This window comes from Gallinula chloropus (assembly GCF_964237585.1).
Source record: "Gallinula chloropus genome assembly, chromosome: 2".
Taxonomy (NCBI): Eukaryota; Metazoa; Chordata; class Aves; order Gruiformes; family Rallidae; genus Gallinula; species Gallinula chloropus.
The window spans coordinates 134,454,225-134,474,981 of record NC_140086.1 but is presented as its reverse complement, the minus strand read 5'-3'; the positions used below and the strand labels follow the sequence as shown (position 1 = coordinate 134,474,981).

The 20,757-nt window shown below is 38.6% G+C and overlaps 1 protein-coding gene across 1 annotated transcript in view; it reads right to left on the bottom strand.

Annotated features, from left to right (window-relative positions):
• The window catches only part of THSD7A (thrombospondin type 1 domain containing 7A), a gene marked incomplete at both ends in the record, with an annotated part of 276,654 nt that overhangs the window by 187,171 nt on the left and 68,726 nt on the right, over positions 1-20,757 (bottom strand). The window contains one exon of the mRNA XM_084260677.1: positions 6,633-6,807. Within this exon, the coding sequence (XP_084116803.1) occupies positions 6,633-6,807 (175 nt within the window). The remainder of the gene's footprint in view (positions 1-6,632; positions 6,808-20,757) is intronic.

The window sequence follows — 20,757 nt, the reverse complement described above, 5'->3', positions numbered from 1 at the left end:
AGCGTCCTAAACACCAGAAATCACTTTCAAAGTTACAGTATGTAGTTTCATGTGTGATTTAATTTATGCCATAGCAAATATTACCTCAAAATACAGATTACTACTTGTCTTTGAGAATAGCAGCCTTCTAAAAATAGCAATTGGGCTTTCTATTAAATCTGCAGTTATTTTGTTAAAAGACACGAGCTTCCGATCTCTGAACAACCGAGTGAATGAAGACGATAAAAGAGGACATCAAATGGAGTTGGGAACTGTAAAGTTAAAACATTGTCTAGCAGATTATTAATAAACTGAATTAATCCAACGATGGAGTGGCCAGCCTAAAGAACAAAACCACCCATAGATTTTGAGGTATTCTATTATTCCCTCTATCCTTATCAACTGAGGGATTCAGCTGATCCAGTTAGCATAAGCACCCCAGGGCACATGCCAAAAACAATCCAGACACACATTTTTTGCTACCAGTATAACATGATCAGCTACCTTTTCCACTCTTCTGACAGCTTCAAAACACAAGTAGTCAACTATTATCCCAGAGTACATCACTTCTTTATCTTAACTAGAGGCTTATAGTATCAGCTCATAGGAAAAAAATCCAGCAGATGAAAATTTTTCTCTGAACATTTAAATATTTACTCTGATTTTGTTAAAGAATGACAGATTACTAACAGATATTTATAAATAATAACTTTAAACCAACCATTTTCTATATCTCTGCCAAATGTTTTGTTGCCAGCCTGCACTAAAAACCTTTTGCATTAATCAAACACTAAATACTTGCCATGAACAATTTCTGTTAAATAAAAAAATCTGAAAGGATATTTGATAAATGAGGGCAAAGAGCATGAGTGATGAACATGCCTGATGAAAATTAATATTTCCTTATTCAAGTCATAGACAGACAAGTCTCATTTGACTACATAAAAGTCAGATTTAACTGGGAAACAGGCAGTAAACAGTGTGGTTGCTTATATGCACATTACAGAAGGCAATAGAAATGATAAATTGTAACTCAAATTAATATAAATTTATACAGAGCATATGTAACCAACACTTAACCATACTCAGTCCTGGAGGATCATTTATATTTTAAATCAATGAGGTAACAGTAAAACATCTTTACCACATTTTGCTTGAATAATTTCTATTCTTTGAAAAGCTACTGAAACACAGATTTTAATAATATTCCTTTTATCTTATTCTGTAATTGAAGACCTCAGGATCAAAAAGATTAAACCCAGAAGCCATCTTTTACACTGACAGTTTAGAAATCTTGACCTCTCTCTCCCCCTGCTCAAGGATCTCTAGGTACCAGCTCAAGTTTGCCATGCCATAACTAGAGCTCTATTTTCCCTTGAAGAGGTCCTCATTGCCCTCTTTCATCATCACATGCGAATTTCCTTCCTGTCAGTCAGGTCTCAAGTTAAAACATCTTTTCTCATTTAGCATTTTCCCTAGGCCTTCACATCTAATCCGCCTCTTCAGATCATTCCTTCATAATCTCTTTAAAATCAGGAGCTTTCTATTTACTGACATAGGCTTATCTGCCTCTAGTCTCAAATTGTGATTACTGCAGAAATTCTTTACTCTTCTTCTGGGAAAAAAAATAATAATACTGAAACAAATAGGATTTTTTCTGCTATATCATGGAACAGCTTCAACAAACACTGACACAAATCTTGAAAGGTAAAGTGCTTTAATTAGAGAGCTGGTTAGGTAATTTTCCTCCCTCTCCACCCCCTCCATGATCACGGCTGTCCGTGTGTATTTAGGCACATTTTGAAATGCTCGATGGACTGCTGGTCCTAGAAGGGTCTTCTGCCCACCCACCCCCCCCAGCATTAAGATAAGGTAGGAACACTCAGTCTTGTGAAAATAAGGACAGTTCTAGGGACATACATAGGAAAAATATGGGCATTTTATTCAGTGATTTTATGCTTGAAAGTGTTACAAAAAAATGTCAGAAAAAATGTTGGCAACTCCTCTCCAATTCCACTTGTGGCACCAAGATATTTTTAAAATAGAGCTGGGCTTTGGAACTGGTAAAACTGCAAAACCTGACATAGATGCACAATGATACACATTTGTTCTACCTGTGGGCAAGTTGGAAACCAAGAGGTTAAAAATCAGAGAGGTCTTGAAACCTACATTCTTATCAAGTAGTGAAGAAGCATGATGCGGTTCAAAGATCCAACAGTAACACCTTGAAACACCAGAAAGATTTGTTCATGGGTTCCTCAGGTGAAGGAGGAGGCCCCTTCTGCAGTCTTCTTCCCAAGAGGGAACACAGAAGAATCAAGGAGAGATATTACTGCCTGAAAAAGCTCATTTGAAAGAGGTTAAGGAGTGCTCCTGGACTTGAGACCTTGGAACACCCCTCTAGCGCCACTGGAAGCCTCTTGGCACACTAGTTTCATTCTGGACCTCCACTTCCTCAGAAGCACATGCAAACCCACATTAACGTCTTTCCTTTGATACTCCACTGCCTCAAACATTAAGCAAGTTATTATGGAGGACTAATTCTTACATACTGAAACACAACCCCAAAAATATGGTTACTTAAGTGTTCTCTTTGGGAAATGAAGACTTTTCCCCCTTGAACGTTAAAAAGGCATTGTTACCTACAAACAGCCTAATTCAAGTTCTTTTTTAACAAAGACAGGGAAAACATCTGATAGCAGTTGTTCCACAGAACAAGTCCTGGTATCACACAAAAGCAGATACCTCAAATAATTCAGCAGAGCTATACTGATCTATACTATCTGAGGTCTGATCAATAGTCTTTAAGCCAGATAATGATGGCAAAAGCACTGCCTCCTGGATATTTTTTTCTTGGGCTTTTTTTTTTTTTTTTTGTTCCAGAGGTATCAATCCAAGGTTGCATCTTCCACTTCAAGAGTGTAACATGCATTACTTCAAACTGTCATAAACAGCAATTTAGCAGTGAGATTGAACCTTGCTCTGATTTTGCACAGCTCTTCAGTAATTATATTGGTAACTGTAGGAAGGCATTACACCCAACATTGACAGCACATCACAGATCACCGTGCCAGCTGATTTAATGAAAACAAATGAAGCACAACACAGAAGGAAGTAAAGGAGATTTCTGATGTGGCACAAAATGCTTACGCTTAGTCAGTTCTGGATAGAAATGGTATGTATGTGGCCTGCATCCTAAAGTGAAAGAGCAAGATAAAAACCACATGCATCTCCTTGTTTTTGAAGAGTGATAGCTGTATGGCAGTCTTCATTTACACATCAGCAATGCTCACTGTTTGCTGCAAAACGTCCACCAAAACCCTAGCGTATGGTAGGTAACAAACAAGGTAAACGGCTCTTGAATGTGAAAAATTCACTTTAAAAACAAAAGAAATTGGACAATAACATTTAACAAAAGTTAAGACACAAGTAGTTTTTACTCAGTTGTGAGGAAAAAAAAAATTTACATATACAGTCCCAATTCAGTAAGACTTTCTGTTAAAGTAGAATATGAATTAAGTTTATAATATTTTAGGAACTCATAAAAGTTCAATGCAACAGTGTAGAACCTGAACCATCTATGTTTCTCTAAATGCCATTCAAAACACTAGATGTCTGTTACACACGCCATGATGGTAGCATAAATATGTAACAGCAAATGCCCATTCTCATAAAAGATAAAAAAAGTTATGAAAGCCAAAACTTCAATGCAGTTTTAGTTAGACAAGTAGAAATGGCTTAGCAACGGCATCTGTATCACAGGATGGTGGGCATTACAAGGGACCTCTGGACATCATTTAGTTAAATCTCCCTGCCCAAAGTAGGTTGTTCACAATACTGTCCATGCTGAATCAAAGATAATTAAATCCCTAAATTGTTTACCTGATCATTACAAACATTTCAGATCTTTACAGTAGCAGACAGGAGGATGATAATAGAGGAACCCTGAGAGTCTTTCATAGATTGAAAGTAAAGAGTTAAAATTGTAATCAGAAGAATGCTCTTGTCCCCTCCCAAAACAACAACAACAAAAAAAATCCCAAAATACAAACTCCATAACACAAACCAGCAGGCTCTCAAAAAAAAAAAAAGTCTAAGGAAACTTTACCAGATACCACAATTCTTATATCATAGGAGAAAGAATGCCTCAACTCAAACTTCATAAACCCTACAGATTATGAAGGGCATCCTTAACAAAATACAATGCAATAAACAGGTATAGAAGACTTGGAGTAGCACACAGCATGATATTATTTCAGAAGTCTTTAGAAATAAAAAGACACATGCAAGTTCACAAATGGCACTTTGAAAAGCTGATGTCAGACTAAATTCAATACAAAAATAGCATGTTTCTCAAAAAAAACCCAGACATTACGGGTCCCAAAAGGCAAACAATCAAGTACATTTCCTAGGCACAGTCTTAGCCACGCATGCCCCTCACCCATTTCCTTCACAGATGGAAAAGCAAATACCACCTGAGTCCACTGAACTCACTACTGTTCAGTTTTACTGCTCCCCCTGAAACCTTAGCTGAACTTTATACACCACATACTAGATACCCCTTCAGATCACTGGCCAGCAATTCTCTCACTTTCTAGAACCTCCCACAAAAAGAGGCGGGGAAACAGCAAAACTCAACACACAGCTAAGAAAAGGAGCATGCAGATTTCCTTGGCAGCCAAACACAGACCCACTTCTTTCTTTGCTGCATCTTGCCAGTCGTTGTTTGACAAGAACCACTCTGACCTGTTTTTCATCTCTTTATCATGAAATCGGTGATTATATTAAGAACTGCACAGTGAACGTGCTTATCCTATTCCTTATTGCAGGCAAAGCAGAGAGAGGTCACGGAAGAGAATCTGAAGGCAAGAATGGGCTCTTCATCAGACAACTTAATTAGATAATACTTGTTTTAAACAGAAGTTCCTGACTGCTTCTCTCTGTCAGGGAGGGAGTAAGAGAAAACAAAAGCCAACCCAGCTTCCTTCTTGCTGGTTTGACCGACGTGACTCCGGAGTACAGGTGCAACATGCCAAGAAAGGGGAGTTAAGTCCACAGCAATAGGACAGCACGCCTGCCTAAGGATTATTTAACTAGACTTGTTATTACTCTCAACACATTACTATTTTCACTTTTTTAAACACAACCCATTAAACTGTTCAATGAAGACAGCAAAATGCTGGAGAGTTTATTCTACTGATGCCTAGCCATTTAGGGCAAGTGTAAAATGCTGTATTATTACTATGCTTTTGCATAAACTTTTGTGTGTATTTAAGCATTTAATTTTACACTGAACATTTACAAGTCTTCAGTGGAAGTGAAAACTATGTTTTGACTCTGTTGGGAGTTCAAAAGAAGAAAAATGGTCACTGTCATCATTGGACCCATCTTTCAGTTGGAAGTGAAAGTTGTAGAGGATTTTCCCTTCTTCAGATTTCTCTTTCTAGCATTATTGGAAAGCTTGTCTTCTTGTTTAAATGAATTTCCTTTTAATCTCCTCCCTGAGCTGCTGGATAGATGGAGCCTCTTAAAAAATTCAGGATATCACTGTAATTGTAAATTGATCTGCTTCTGTGGCAGAAGGCTGGGGCCCTCCATCCAGGAAAGAGACTGTCTTCTCAAAGTTGTTTTCCAGACAAATGATTAATTTGCCCTCTCCCTTACTACTATGTTACTCTTTAATGGAAAAGGGATTTTTAATCAAATCCACTACTTTTTTGGACTGTTTTATTCTGGCAATATACAGGGAAGAATGCCAATCCAAAGCCAATGTGAAGTATTTGCTGGCTTAAAATTTTTAAATTTCCTAAAGGAGACTTTGACTCCACTTACATAAGAACTAAAACAGCGTTAGACAACTGAAATGCACATATTCATCACTGATAGAGTTCTGAATTACTCTAATATATTAATAGACACAGAAATACTCCCCACTGATTTTTAATGCAAAGTTAAGTAACACTGTTATGACTATGCAATCTTTAAAACAGACGTGCAACTCATTAGTACCAGAGCAGAGGAAGTTATCTATCTATTCATCGTGGTGCTGACTCCACATAGCCTATTTGCCTTTGGCTCTTCAGTTATGAGATCTGGCATCACTTGGATTATTTCACCTAATCCATCATTAGCTTTCACATGTCCTATATACGGTGCAACAAACCTAAATTTAACAAACCCAACTCCCCATCAATTACCACGCTGAATATATTACATGTCAGCACAGAGCACAGAGATTAGACATGCTGAATTACATCTTTCTTTGTGAAACGTCAATATTTTTAGAGCGCTGTTAACGTTGCTGCCTTCACTTACAACAAACGTTTCTTCCCACTGTGGAAGGAAACCATCACCCTGACCTTTGCTATTTACATGCATCCCAGAGCTACCAACCAAAACTAAAAACCTCAGAAGACACAGAAAAAACTAACAGTGCCACGGAGTCACAGATGTGCTTTTTTAATTGCCACGTTAGCCTGGCTGGTGGAGTCCTGGAAGATGACCTATTTTTTTCCCCCCCGCTATAATCCTCCAAGTAAACATTAGTCACTTAGACTGACTTAACTTTCTCTCTCCATAGACACAAAGCACGCGAGAAGGTTATTACTCACAACAAGAAAAACAAAATAAATACACTGCTCTTGTGCACTTACCGGTCTTCCACAAATACACCGACGAAGTTTGAAATTCACTCTGCGCCCGAGCATCCCAGATTCCCAGGAGCAGCAGCACAAGCACTCCCACGCACCGGGACGGCACGGTGGAACCCCTCGGACCAGGGCAGACGGCAGCGCTCCCCTCGCTCAACTCCATGCCTCCAGCAGCCCGCTACCACCGCCTCCAAAACCCGCGGCGCAGCTGGGAAGCCTTCTCCGAGCAGTATTTCCCCTCTTCAGGCTCTCCTCACGGGGAGAAGGGGAGCGCAAGCCTCTCCCCCGCTACCGTGCATGGCAGTCGGAAAGGGAAAAACTGTTTAAGGCCGGGGAACAATAGAGTCCTCGCTCGCTCTTGCTGCTGCGGCGGCGGCGGCTGCTAGTATGGTCGCTGCTCCGCGCTCTCCCATTCAGCGGCTAGTAGCAGTCTTCCATCAGCTACAAGCGAGACAGCTGTCCGCAGGGGGCTCCAGCTGACGGAGCAGGTTCTCTTGCTCTGGGAGGCAGCAGCAGTCATTTACACCAGCTGGAGAGAGCGAGAGACAGAGAGAAGCAGGGATGAGGAGGAACACAAATAGCCCAGCGCTGTAATCTCGGCGTAGAGAGTGGCTGCGGAAGGCTGCTTTCCTAGGCGCGTCTCTCCCTGGAATATCCCGAGCGATACACGCTGAAGAAGGAGGGAAAAAAAATAAAAAGGAATCATCATCAGGCGTGCTTGAGAAACACAAGTCATACAGCCAGAACAGACATAACCAGAACGTTATATATTCATTAGGAGAGCAGCAGACGTTTGTTCTGATAACAATACATACTCTGCATTAACCATTTTGTAAGCAACAAAAAATAGGTGATTACACACGCATGCAACAGACAATTAAGATCTTTTTAATGGAAATGTAAGGGGACACACACACACGACACAAAACCACTAGTCTGCCTTGCATATTTATCAAATCTGTTTCAGGTAATAACATACAGCTGTCTGCTGTGAGGACAGATGAATATATGTACATGATAACGTGTATGTATGTGTAAGCACCTCAACTCCGTGGTAGATGAAGTGTGCGTGTAATATATAATGCAAGATAACACCCTTTTCGATCCAGCAAGTATGTACACATATATACATGCATAAATGTCAACTGTGTAATTTAAAATCTTTTGAAGAACAAGTTATCAATCATTTTTAAAACATACACTGATTTTTACATATGAAAGTATTCAGGATATATTAGGCTGTCATGATGATACAAAAATGGGGAGAGAGAGGGAGAGAGAGACAAAGCTTTTTTAATAGGGATCTTTATCTCTCCCACCCACTACCCAGTGAACAGATGCAAAAGCAGGAGATCAGGTTTCGGACACCTATAAACTGGGAAGCAAATGAGGAATTTTCAAGAAAAATGCTATCATATTAAAAAAGTTTCATTAAAAAACGCAAACAGCTACAAATACACACAGTAGGAACGCAGGACCCAGAGTTTGAAAATGATGGAGCTATTGTTGTTTAAAGAAGAAACCTTCAGTCAACCTCTCTTGGGACGCCTGTCATTTTGCACAACCTTCCCAGACTCAGCCTTTTCACATGCATTAGATTAAAATCAGCCATGATCAAATAATTCTCGAGCCCTTGCCTGTTTAAATATTCTGACATCAGAGCAAATTAGCAATGTTGAAGGTTGCAAATTCGTCTTTGTTTACTTTCCACTCTGTTACGCCTCTAAGAGGGAATTAAAGGCTCAGGGAGCTCTAGCACCGTGAGGCTGTGATTAAGAGAGATAAGCAAGTGTGGATTACTGTTCCTCAGCTGTTGAAAAACAGGCAACAATCAGGAGATTATAGGTTGATAAGGAATACATAGAAAGCCATGATCTTAACAAATTTATAGCATCCTGATGCAGAACTTGAACCCTCAGCTAAAGCACTTCTGGAAATACATTTTAGTCACTTCTGCGACATGACACTGTATTCACTTCAGGAAGCATGAAAACCCCTTTAGCCTGCTATGATTCTATGGTTTGCTTTGTTGAATCGGACAGAATACTGCTTTAATTCAAAATGCTCTCTGAGTTTACAGAATTATAGCAATTTCACAGGTAAATCTGGGGATAAGATACTCACATGCAAATTATTTTACATACTACCTAGACAGGCTTGAGAATATTTTACTTAGCTAATAAAAATAATGCTAGCTTCATAAAGTATGAAAAAATAAGACTAAGAATTTAAGGGCTTAAAAGTTTTAAGATCATCAGGAAATTTGTGGCAATAACTTTCCTGACTTGCACAGTTAAAATAAAACATAGGTAATTTACACATCCCTTTGAAAAATTAAGAGTAGAAATTTTCATGTTTTAGCTGGAGCTATGTACCGGGGGAAACATCAAATTTATAGAGTAACCTGGGGGAAAAGGCACCTTTTCAGAGTTATTAAATACAATGGATTCCACCTAGATATTTTTTAATGAATGCATAAAGAAAGCCTTTGAAAATATTTTGTACGTGACTCAGATCATCCAGAAACATCATCAGGGAACAGATCATCCATGTAGTTGGCACAATGAATCAAAGTGGTTTTTGACAGCAGAACAAAGCAATACCATGGGAGAGGGTGAGCACACAAACACTCAAGTATTTTCTTATATTTATGCAACTATAGGACAACATACTTTTAAACATCACTAAAATAGAAGTTATCAAAATAAAATAATTTCACAGTAGCTTTTATGGTTGCACCAGGGTTTTTTCTGTCAAAAATCAGCGAACTGGGAAATAATTTCACCTTTTTTTTTATTTGTAAGCAGCTATGATGCTTTTCAGACTATTCAGAAATATGTCACAGAGACAGAATAGAGGGAATATTTATTATGCAAATGTATTTTTGTGTATGGGGAAAAAAAAAAGGGTTCCTGAAGAGCTGTCTTTAGCAAACATTAGATCACTTCTGCAGTACATACACCCATCTTCTACTAATCAGGGCAGGGAAAGGCCAGTGAAACCATAGGAATACAGAAGGCTGGTGACAGAGACTCCCACACCAACCTAACAGCAGGAGCTAAGACTTCAGACACAAGAGGCAACATGTCCTGATCGCAAGCTTCAGCTGCTATAAGCACGCCTTTCATGGAGAGCAGTTGTTTGCCTTTCCACCCAAAATATCCAACATGGTCTTGCCCTCTTCCTATTTACTACAGGGAAGGTGACCTCCCTCTCCAACCACCATTTCCTTCCCACGCTGGCAACCCATCTTCTAATGCATGCCTGAAGACCCCAGTTCATCAGTTGTGGCTACAGATATTCCCAAATAAAGGGTTAAGTACTTCTGAAAAGAAACCTGTAGACAAAGCAGTGAAAATAAACTACAACATTAGTATCTGTATCTCTAACATAATAGTCTCAGTGTTGTGCTTTGGAGCACCAACATGGGAGTCTTGGTAGATTTCTAGTCAGATCTAATTGTTTATTTGAAGCACAACAGCTATGTGGAGCCTGCAAACCTCATGTACAAATGATTGACAAGTTAGCACTTTTTTTGTTTTCTAGGAAAAAATATGACTAACCTCAAAGACCTTTATGAAAATGAGGTAGAGTTAGCCATGAAATATTGGAATTACTTTATGTTTCCTAGCATTAAAAGGTTAGAGGATGACAAAAAGAAGAAACCCAAACCCAAAACAACATGCACTACCTTTTATTTAGTGGAAAGAGGAGAATAGATATAAACTTTTTAGACACTAGTTATGTGAAGCTGCCTGCTAAACAGAATCATCAGCCTGCTGGTATTCTTCGGCTAACAGGCAGTCACATGCTAGCACCCTTCTCTGTTTGTGAAATGCCATGAATAAAAGTTTCAGGTTCATATTCTCTTCCACCCTGAATACACTGTATTTCTACATAGAGTAATCAAAGAGCATGATGAGAGTAAAAAATATATATGGCACATTTGTTTCTAGAGTAAACAAGAGAGAGGTGTGTCCAGAGCATCACCTTCAGTTTCATAGATTGTGGTTAGCTCTTAAATCTTTAGAGAAGTTTCAGTCCATTCCTCTGGATATGTAGATGTTGTACAAACACTACCATTTGTGCTGCATGAGGACTAAAGTACCACAAAAATAAGTACCACCCACATTGTAAAGAGTGAAAGTTATTTTCTTTCTTGTGTACAGAACTCAAAATCCTCCTCATCTAAACTCTACTCATTTTATCTCCAAGCCTTCTTCCCTTCAATTAAGTATGAAAATTACAAGTGCTACCAAAGATGAGTAAGTCAACTATCTCTCTGATAGTAGAGCTTTAGATTTATAATGAGCTTATTACAGGCAATACCCACGGGATAATACAGTAGCCCACATTTCTGAAAAGGACCATAAATTTGTCACATACTAATCCGATTCAGTTCCTGTATGAGGATGTCCTTGGATATATCCCCTGTGTGGGATGCAGTGGTATGGTTGCACCCCTATCTTTTAGGGAAGTGTGGAAGGTGTGCTATGTTCCCCTACATGTACATTTGTTTTCCAAGATTCATGATTTAAATAAAACACATAAAAGTGCAAAAAAAAAGCTTTTGTTCTCTTTATTCCCTGATCTAAATTCACATGCCAAAACGTCAAGCTCTGCATTTTATAAGTCTAACTTTCCTGCAGGTATTTTATGACACATGAAAGTATACTGTAAGGATTCTCTTTAGATGGGACCTCCAAGAATTTTATTCGATGTTGAGAACTTAGGCTGGAATAAGCTATACAGGGCTTTGTTGCAGAGCATTAAGCACTCTTCACAACACTCAGTAATTGTAAATTTTCTTCGTATCAGTGCTAGGGAGCCTGGTTAGAGAAGCCACAAAAAGTATGCTAAACATGAACGATATGAGGAAAAAATAATATGAATAGGCTGCAATATACTTTGTCTCTCAACATCTGGGATTTCCATTCCTAAAGTCCAAAAATGTGCTGTGCAAAACTTGAAACTGAAAAAAGTTAGAGATCCTAAACATATGGCCTCTAGGTGTCACACTCGACCATGTCATAATATGCTATTCATGGATTTCTCTTTCCCAGCAGGTAAAGCACCTCTTGATTTTGTCTGCTCAAGGAGTCATATTATGTCACATCCTCTTTTCAAACTTATAATTTGTAAACAAAGACCAGCAAATTTCTGCCCCTATCATACAAGTACTAGTTATTACTGGTTTTGCCAGAGCTATTGTTTTTCCAAACCTTAGAAGTCCTGCAATGCCTGTTTGCTAAATTTATACCATTCTTCAGGATCATGGCTTTGGAGGACAAATTAGGAACTGTAAGAGCTACGTGTATGAGCTGTGTAGAGGTAAGAAAACAGTACGTGTACAAAAATCACAGAATATGTTAATATACTTAATATATATTAAGATACACTCTTCCATATTTCTCAGTTATTTATAATATCTTTGCAACAAGAAAAAGCTATTTTTTGAAAAGGAATAAAAATTCTACTTGCATGAATGCACAAACAGTGAAAATCTAGTCCTCCAGTTCTGATTTTAAGGTTTAATTAACATAAATCAGTAATTCTTGGATAGGTTTCTCTTTGTTTGTTTGATTGATTATGTTGAGGGTGTGTGGTGTGGTATCTGTTTGCTTGGGTTTTAATCGAGTTTAAATCTAGAAGTTTTCCTAGACATTCATTTATTGGTAAAGGGTGGGGTTTCAGTTTTGAAAAGGGAGTTTTCTTTCTTCTTTTTTTTCTTTTTTTTTTTTCCTTTTTTTAACCAAGGAAAGGCTGCTGGGCTAAATAGATCAATACCTTTGTGAAACGCAGCATCACAAGAACTGTGGAAGGTCAGATTAAATCAGATAATTCTGCCTTCACTCTTCAAGCTCCGTGAATGAACACTGTCCTTTCTGCCCAGATTACACTGGCTTCAAAGCTGACTGTATGAAGCAGAACCTTTCCAAAGAGCAGAACTGGCTGAGAAAGTGTTCACAGTACCTCCCTATCAGGAAGTGTCATCTCTATTGAGAATTCAAGCTCTCAACCTTTTCTCATCAATTCAGAGATCTGCTTAGTAACCTCTGGTGGAACTTGCCATATAGCAGGAAAATGCAGTATGCATTTTTCATTGGAAAGACAAAAGTGTTGATGCACCAACTTGCTCAAAGAGATTTTTGAGCATGTTCACATATTCAGAAGTGGAAGGATTAAATCCTTGTACTTGAAAATTTGCTTGAGTGACTATAAACACAGCGTAATTCTAATTACACACAAAATTCACAAGCAAATACTAACTACAGTTAAGGCTTATAGCAAGGTCTGCATTACTGCTCTGACTCAGTCACACCTTCTCGTTTCTCAAAACTGTGAAATTTGCATTTTAATAGTAATTTTCTAGATAAACAAGAAAAACACATAAATACTATGTCCATCCTGGTTCCAGTCATTTCAATGAAGAAGATAAGAGAAACAACCATTACTTTTTTGTGTTAATAAAAAAGGAAAGAAATTGTACAGGAGGAAAGTGCTAAATTTTTAACTCAAAAGCTTTTGGTAGCTTCTGCTTTGGGGAAGAAACTTGAACTTCGCCTGTGATGGGGGCAGTCAGTGTGCTCTTCTCATCATAACCTCGAAAAAGAAAACTGCACCCAATTACAACCTCTTCTGTCACTGTGGTACATGTATGCACTTGCTTACGGAGTGTTGGGGGAAAAACCCCCTGAGATTAGCTACAAAAGTGAGCCTGGAACATAAAGATAGCCTCTAAGTCACTAGGATAGAAAGCTTGGGGAAGAGCTAAGTAAACAAAGTGAAATCAGAGTAAGAAACCTAAGTGGAGAAAAAAATATCCTGTGAGGAAGTACTGAAAAGCATAATTTTCCTGGGTGTGCTATTTACAGTTTACTGTTTTAACACATTTGGCATGGATCCCCAGCTTGTATACCTCTGTGATTAATACTACATAAGGAATGGAGCTTTTTAAACATAACTTTAGTTACCTCACTTTCAAAGAGCCCAATAGAGACTTCACTAATGAAGAAAACAAGCCAACCCAAGTGACTGTAACTGCCAGGACAACCAGCTTTCTATCACTAAGCCCATTAAATTAGATTTCCCAACAGGAAACCAAAAGGCAGGATTTTAATGGGAGCTTCCAAGTCAACTCTGTTCCACCAGTGACTGCCTATACTTCTGAAATTTGCATTCCTAAAATCAATAGGAACAGCTTAGTCCCTACACTTAACATGGATTTATACTGAAAATAAATGTTTATCCAGAGAACATGCTCACTGGAGAAAAATAACAGTTAAAAATTATAGTTATAAATGCAAATAAGTAGAATAATTCACGGCACTTGTAAAGCAGGCAGGGACATTTCAAAGACACAATGGAGAGGTAAGTACTGAAATCCCTGGCAAGGGGAACAGAAAGAGAATGGAATAAACAAAGAAAATCAGTCCCCATTATTGCCTTTGAAAATCCTCTCCAGGGAAAGCTTAGTAATTTGCACATACCAAATCACCTTTAAACAAAAGCCACCTTCAGTCAATTTTAAACCTTCTCCTTATTAAAATCCTATTGATTGATCATTCTTCATCTAAATGTCTGACAAGCCAATTTCCATTTTCAAGGAGGGAAACGTTGGTCTTCTTTTTCATGCCATAAATCACTCAAACATTCTGTTATCAATTCTCCAATTAGTTAAGTAATACAAATTAATAAGAAAATTAATCAAGGCTGCTTTCTTTAGTGAGTTGTTTCAGTGGGGTTTTTCTTAACCAGTACATTTAACGGTTTCCATAAATGGATAAGCTTAGCAGTAGTGACAAACACGGTATAGTTGGAAATAGCTTTTAATGATTTGTTAACTTCTTAAGAGGCCTAACTTAGCTGGCCAAAAGTACAGCTGTTTGTTTTGTGCTGACCTCACCAGATCAATAAACAAGAGGAGTAGAACTTCAGGAAACTGATTAAAGGATCTCACAACATTCTGACATGGAGTAAGATAAGGTGAGATTTAAAACTTATTAAATTAATGATCAAAGTTCATGTGTTGTGCTAACTAACCAAGCACTAAGACACAACTGTGCTGTATCATCAATAATCATATTTGCAGAATCTTACATTATAATCAAGTTAAAGCACATACAACCTTTGCTCTCTAATTTTACATGAAAGATACACAAAAGCATTCTGCTTGTCATCCTTTCATTATATGGCAGGTGCTTGAAGTGGGCGGTAGAAGGGAAGTCTGTTCTTATTGATTAATCTTCCTATTGAAAATGAGAGGTCACACTCATTGTAGTCAACTCTGTGGAAAAGCTAAAATGTAAAAAAATAAATCTAAATAAGGAAAGCAACAAAATTATTTCATTCTAAATCCACATTAATTAAAACTTTGGCAGGGGGGTTGGACTCTATGATCTCTGGAGGTCCCTTCCAACCCCTACAATTCTGTGAATAATGTCAGTTCAAATCAAGGAGACAACCAGTTCCAAAATGCTGCTGTGTTAACAAAACCTCTCATTCTCTTAAGTGCTGACTTTTCTTCCTCCTCTGCTGTTGCAGCACCGTCCCCACCAACACTCCTTTGCACCAATATTTCTGTGGCAAAAAGGATGCAAGTAGCCAACTCTATGCACTGAGACAGGTGACATCACAGCCACGTATAATTTGATTTTCTGCATATGGATTGCAATGCACTGAACACATTCTGTGTGCTGCTGAAAAATCTTTTCTAGATTATCAGCATTAAAATTAGAGCTTCACTAGGGGGATCAAACCAAGCCTAAGGTGATTTGACATTTTCAAGACAGGAAAAGAACATCATTAAATTGGCACAATTCTTCTTCCCTATGGTGACAAAAGACATTATCATGAGTTTTTTCCAATCACTATTATACTTGCGTATCTGAAAATGAGAGAAAAAGCTTTCCAATTAACTGTTAGAGGCAGCTTTAGTATTTCCACAAGTTCTTCCCGTGAGACTCAAAACTAACCTTAGTCTGAATTACTGACAGTTGCATCTATATACTCTCTGCAGAATATATGACAACTTACTTTGATATACTGCTCACTGAAGGAAGAAAAGGTACAGAGGAGATTAAATGAAGAAGGGAGGTTCTCAGTGAGTGCACTGTTATTGAAATAGCATAGAAATTTGAAAAGCAGTTGTCTCTAGATCAGCACTGACTTCAGTGGTTATTATCCAGCCAGATGAGTGGAGCATGATTAGTGGGATTTGTGTGAATGAAGTTTGTAAGGTAAAGATTCTAGGAAGCATGGTGGAATCATACTTGGCAAATGGACAAAATGCCTTGGCTTCCTGATGAGGGGGAGCGAAGGGGCAGGCACCGATCTCCTCTCTGGCAGCCAGCAATAGAACCCAAGTGAACAGCATGAAGCTGAGACAGGGGAGGTTTAGGTCGGATATTAGGAAGAGATTCTTTATTGAGAGGTGGTTGGGCCCTGGAACAGGCTCCCCAGGGAAGTGGTCACAGCACTGAGCTTGACTGAGTTCAAGAAGCATCTGGACGATGCTCCCAGCCACATGTTCTGACCTGGCTGGCCCTGTGTGGAGCCAGGAATTGGACTTGATGATCCTTACGTGTCCCAACTCCTGATATTCTATGATTCTATGAGGACAAGGAAATTTAATCCACACAGATGAAGTAGGGTGGGGAGCACCAAAAAATACAGCATGACTTGGAAACTGCCACAGAAACGTTGTTCAGGTAAAATAACAACCTGAGTTCACGTAACCAAACATGTTTTACCAGTGCAAAAAAAGGCAGGTCATGCTGTACTGGTTTTGGCTGGGATAGCTAGTTTTCTTCACAGTATCTGGTATGGGGCTGTGTTTCGGATTTGTGCTGAAATAATGTTGTTCATGCAAAGACATTTTAGCTGTTGCTAAGCGGTGCTTACACGGAGCCAAGGCCCGCTCTGCTTCTCACCCCACCCCACCAGCAAGAGGGCTGGGGTGCACAAGGAGCTGGGAGGGAACACAGCTGGGACAGCACACCCCAATTGACCACAGTGGTATCCCCTACCATATGATGTCATGCTCAGCATGTAGAGCTGGGAGGAGAAAGAAGGAAGGGGGAACAACTGGAGTGACGGCATTTGTCTTCCCAAGTCACGGTTAAGTGTGATGGAGTCTTGCTTTTCCTGGGGATGGCTGAACACCTGCCTGCTCATGGGAAGCGGGGAATGAATTCCTGGTTTGCTTTGCTTGCATGCACAGCTTTTGCTTTCCCTGTTAAACTGTCTCTATCTCAACCCACAGGTTTTCTCACATTTACCCTCCTGATTCTGTCTTCAATCCCAACAAGGGGAGAGTGAGCGCGTGTCTGTGTGGGGCTTAGTTGCTGCTGGGGTTAAACCATGACACATGCGTAAAGCAGAAGTCAAATTTTACACAAGAACCTGTTTCCTAGATGAATCACTAGAATTAAAAAAAAAAACCAAAAAAAAACCCCACAACCCTATCATTTTAATGCTCTTTAATATACATATTTAATTTATCACTTTTACAATCAATATGTCAACATAATTTGTATCATCTTAAATTCTCTTAGCACCCACATATAAATACAGACACAACATACCTAACTTTAGTTGTTTGGTCAATATATTGATGCCTATGTATAAACTTCTTCTTCTGAGATCACAGAATCACAGAATCTTAGGGGTTGGAAGGGACCTCAAGAGATCATCGGGTCCAACCTCCCTGCCAAAGCAGGCTCCCTATCTCACATTACACAGATAGGCATCCAGACTAGACTTGAATATCTCCAGAGATGGAGACTCCACCACCTCCCTGGGCAGCCTGTCCCAGGGCTCTGTCACCCTTACTGTGAAAAAGTTCTTCCGCATGTTGGTGCGGAACTTCCTATGCTCCAGCTTACAGCCATTGCCCCTAGTCCTGTCCCCACAGACCACTGAAAACAGGCTGGCCAATTCCCCCTGCATCCCAAGTCTAAGATATTTATAAACACTAATTAGGTCCCCCCTAAGCCTTCTTTTCTCCAGGCTGAACAGACCCAGCTCACTCAGCCTTTCCTCATAGGGGAGATGTTCCAGGCCCCTAATCATCTTCCCACATAATGAAAGGAAAAATGGCAATTTTTGTAATATGTGGCTAAAATACTCTCATCAGTAGGACAAACTCTATCCATTGCCTAAAGACACTTCTACATATGCTCCTATTGACCCTAGGAGGTATTTTCAATGTTTACAATCTTTACAAAAGGTATTTTTAATAGTAGTTTTAGTAAATTTTATATCAACTACAAAACAAAATAATTCAGACTTCTACATGAAGAAAAACTAAGAAGAAAACTAAAATATATGCTGCTTCCTCTCAAAGCTACTAGAAATCCATTAAAAGCAACTTGCTTTGGAGACATGGAAGGATAATTGCATGGTAAATCCCCAGATCCTTTCAGTTTTTCCTTCTTCCTACTGATACACAGTCATAACCATAATGTATGTAGAAGTTTGTCTATATTTTATTGTAGCACATACACTTACCTAAAGGAGAAATTTAAATATGATACAGTCTTTGAATACATCATAAATACTGAAACTTGCAGAATAGCAAGTCACATTGTACCTCACTTAGGCTCAAATGGGGTAGAATTCAATAAATTAATATTCTGTAAAGATACAGGGTTGCCATAGCAAAGTATTACACTGATAAGATTCAGAAAAGAACTCTCTTCATCATATCAAACACTTTAAACAAGCGTATGACAACACCAAATCCCCTCTCTCTTGTCAATAACTAGTTGACTGGCAGCCAACAAAATACTTGCTTTATTGCCAACCTTGTGACTCCAAATTTCTTTTAATGTAAAACTTACCTATATTGACACATTTGACTACAATGATCTGAAGTAAAAAATGTTCTTGACTTTTATTTAGGCAGTTTGACAGGGCTTCATCTTTGCTCCCATAATTTAATTTTCATTTCTGGAAGGATTGATGAAGGATACTGAGTGTTCTCAGTCTCTATTTGAGTCAAGACTGCTGAGTTCACGTCCTATGTTTTCTAGGTGCATACAAAGTTCTGACAAAGGGAAGAACCATGTATCTTGGATATCTGGAGGAAAGTAGGAAAATAAATCTTCTTATCTGTCTTATATGTATGCAAAAAGAAAATTGCTATTGTCTTTGGCCAGGACAAAACTTCTTAAGCCATATACTAAAGAAAAATAATTAAATGTGAATGGGAATTTTCTTTCTCTTCCACGTTTCACGTTCTCTTTCACATTCCCATCCTTATGTTAACCTGCAATTTCAAGTAGTGATTTTCAGATGAAGATCGTAATGACTCAATCCCAAATTAGTTTCTTTGGCGTTCTATAATTGAATACAGAAGATTGTATTCATTTGATTTCAGAATGGACCATTAGCCACTGTATTCTTAAACCATTAAAATAATTTGAAATCAAACAATAAATAAACCTAATGCATACCTCTAAGCAGAAAGTAATTAAACCAGACAGTAAACATTTGCTTTATTGTTTAGTTTTCTCCCTAAATTATGATTTTTGCAACTCTTCCTTAAATGGTTTTCACTTTAACTGCATTGCAAAAATGAGATCATATTCATTGTATGCTCTTCATTAACTCAACTGATGGTGTTTTAATTCCTACAACATACAAAGTCTGATGTTGATTTTGCAATTTGACATAGCTATCGTGTGTTGAGAATAATTAGCTTTACTAGGGCAGAAGAAATTATTTCTTTGCAAAGCACACACACCACTTTTTAACAACGATTACTAGTAAACTTTCAAGGTATTTCTTGTCTTACAGAAATGCGACTATTTCACTTTTAATTAACTTTTCTGTACCCTGATTTCCCTAATGAACTAATAATTCACGTTATGATGGTAAATACTTACAACAGATCTAACAGAAGGTGAGAAAGGACACTTAGCACAAGTGTTATGACTGCTGTACTGGAACACTTCAGCGCTACTATAAACAGTAAGTGCAGTTTAAAAGACCAAGAGTTAACCAGAAAGGCAGTAGCTTGGAATTTCATTACAAAGTATTAAATTATGATAACTTGTTGCCTAAGACTTCCTATATAAAGCCAAACACCACACCTATAGTCTGGCAAAAATATTACCTTAACATATCCAGGCATCACATGAATGTAGCCTAACAGACAAGTAGTTATTCTCCTAATCTAGTTTTGGAATTACAACATAGTATCCACGATGCAACCTCTGGAAATGTGCATTTATATTAAAATGTTATGAACATCAGCATAGGCCATTCAACAAATGACAGGGCAAATGACCACCTGACACGTCTGTCAAGATGCACCCTGATACTGCTGTGGGCTGATTCAACTGCCAGTCTGCGGCTACCTGCCTAACACGCACAGGCCCTAATACAGACTGGGGGGGAACACTGGTTGCAATACCTTGCAGGAACAGTGCCCAAGGTGGGAGTGGTGCCTGCTTGTCACTGACCCATTACCCAGAGCCTGACACTGGGACTGGTCAGAGTGGGTGCTCCGTTCCTTCCCCATCCCTGCTTGGCTGTGACAAAGCACTGCAGCGCTAGTTGGAGCAACTGTCAGTTAACTTCTGAGATGTGTACATGTGTGTTTGCTCCTTCCTTGCTCTGCCCACTAATAAGCTGAACACAACAGCACCACACTAGACTGCCTAGTCTTCAACTCCCTCTCTCCATATCATAACATAGTCTGAATCTTCTCCAAAAATGCTGGCATTTTATGTTCTCCATATTAAAAAAAACACTTAGACCTTACTTTATTCTCTCAAAGCCTAAAGAAAGAGAGGTAATCCTACAGTCAAAGAACAATCACTGGCATATATATCTTATTCCTTACCCTCCTCCATTATATTTAAGGTGTAAAGTAGTATTATTGCAGAAGTAGTATTATTACTCTGTTGCCATGGTGACAGAAAAAACTAGGCTACATGAGTTAGACATAGCCATTGGACTGTATGTCAGTCACATCTCCTGAATATTACTCAGATGGAAGGTCACCGCTATTGTGACCTTCAAAAACACATGCAATGTTAATATTCCACCCAGAAATATTAATTAGGAAGAACTGTGTTGTCTGATATATTAGAGTATTGCCATTATGTGATACAAAAGT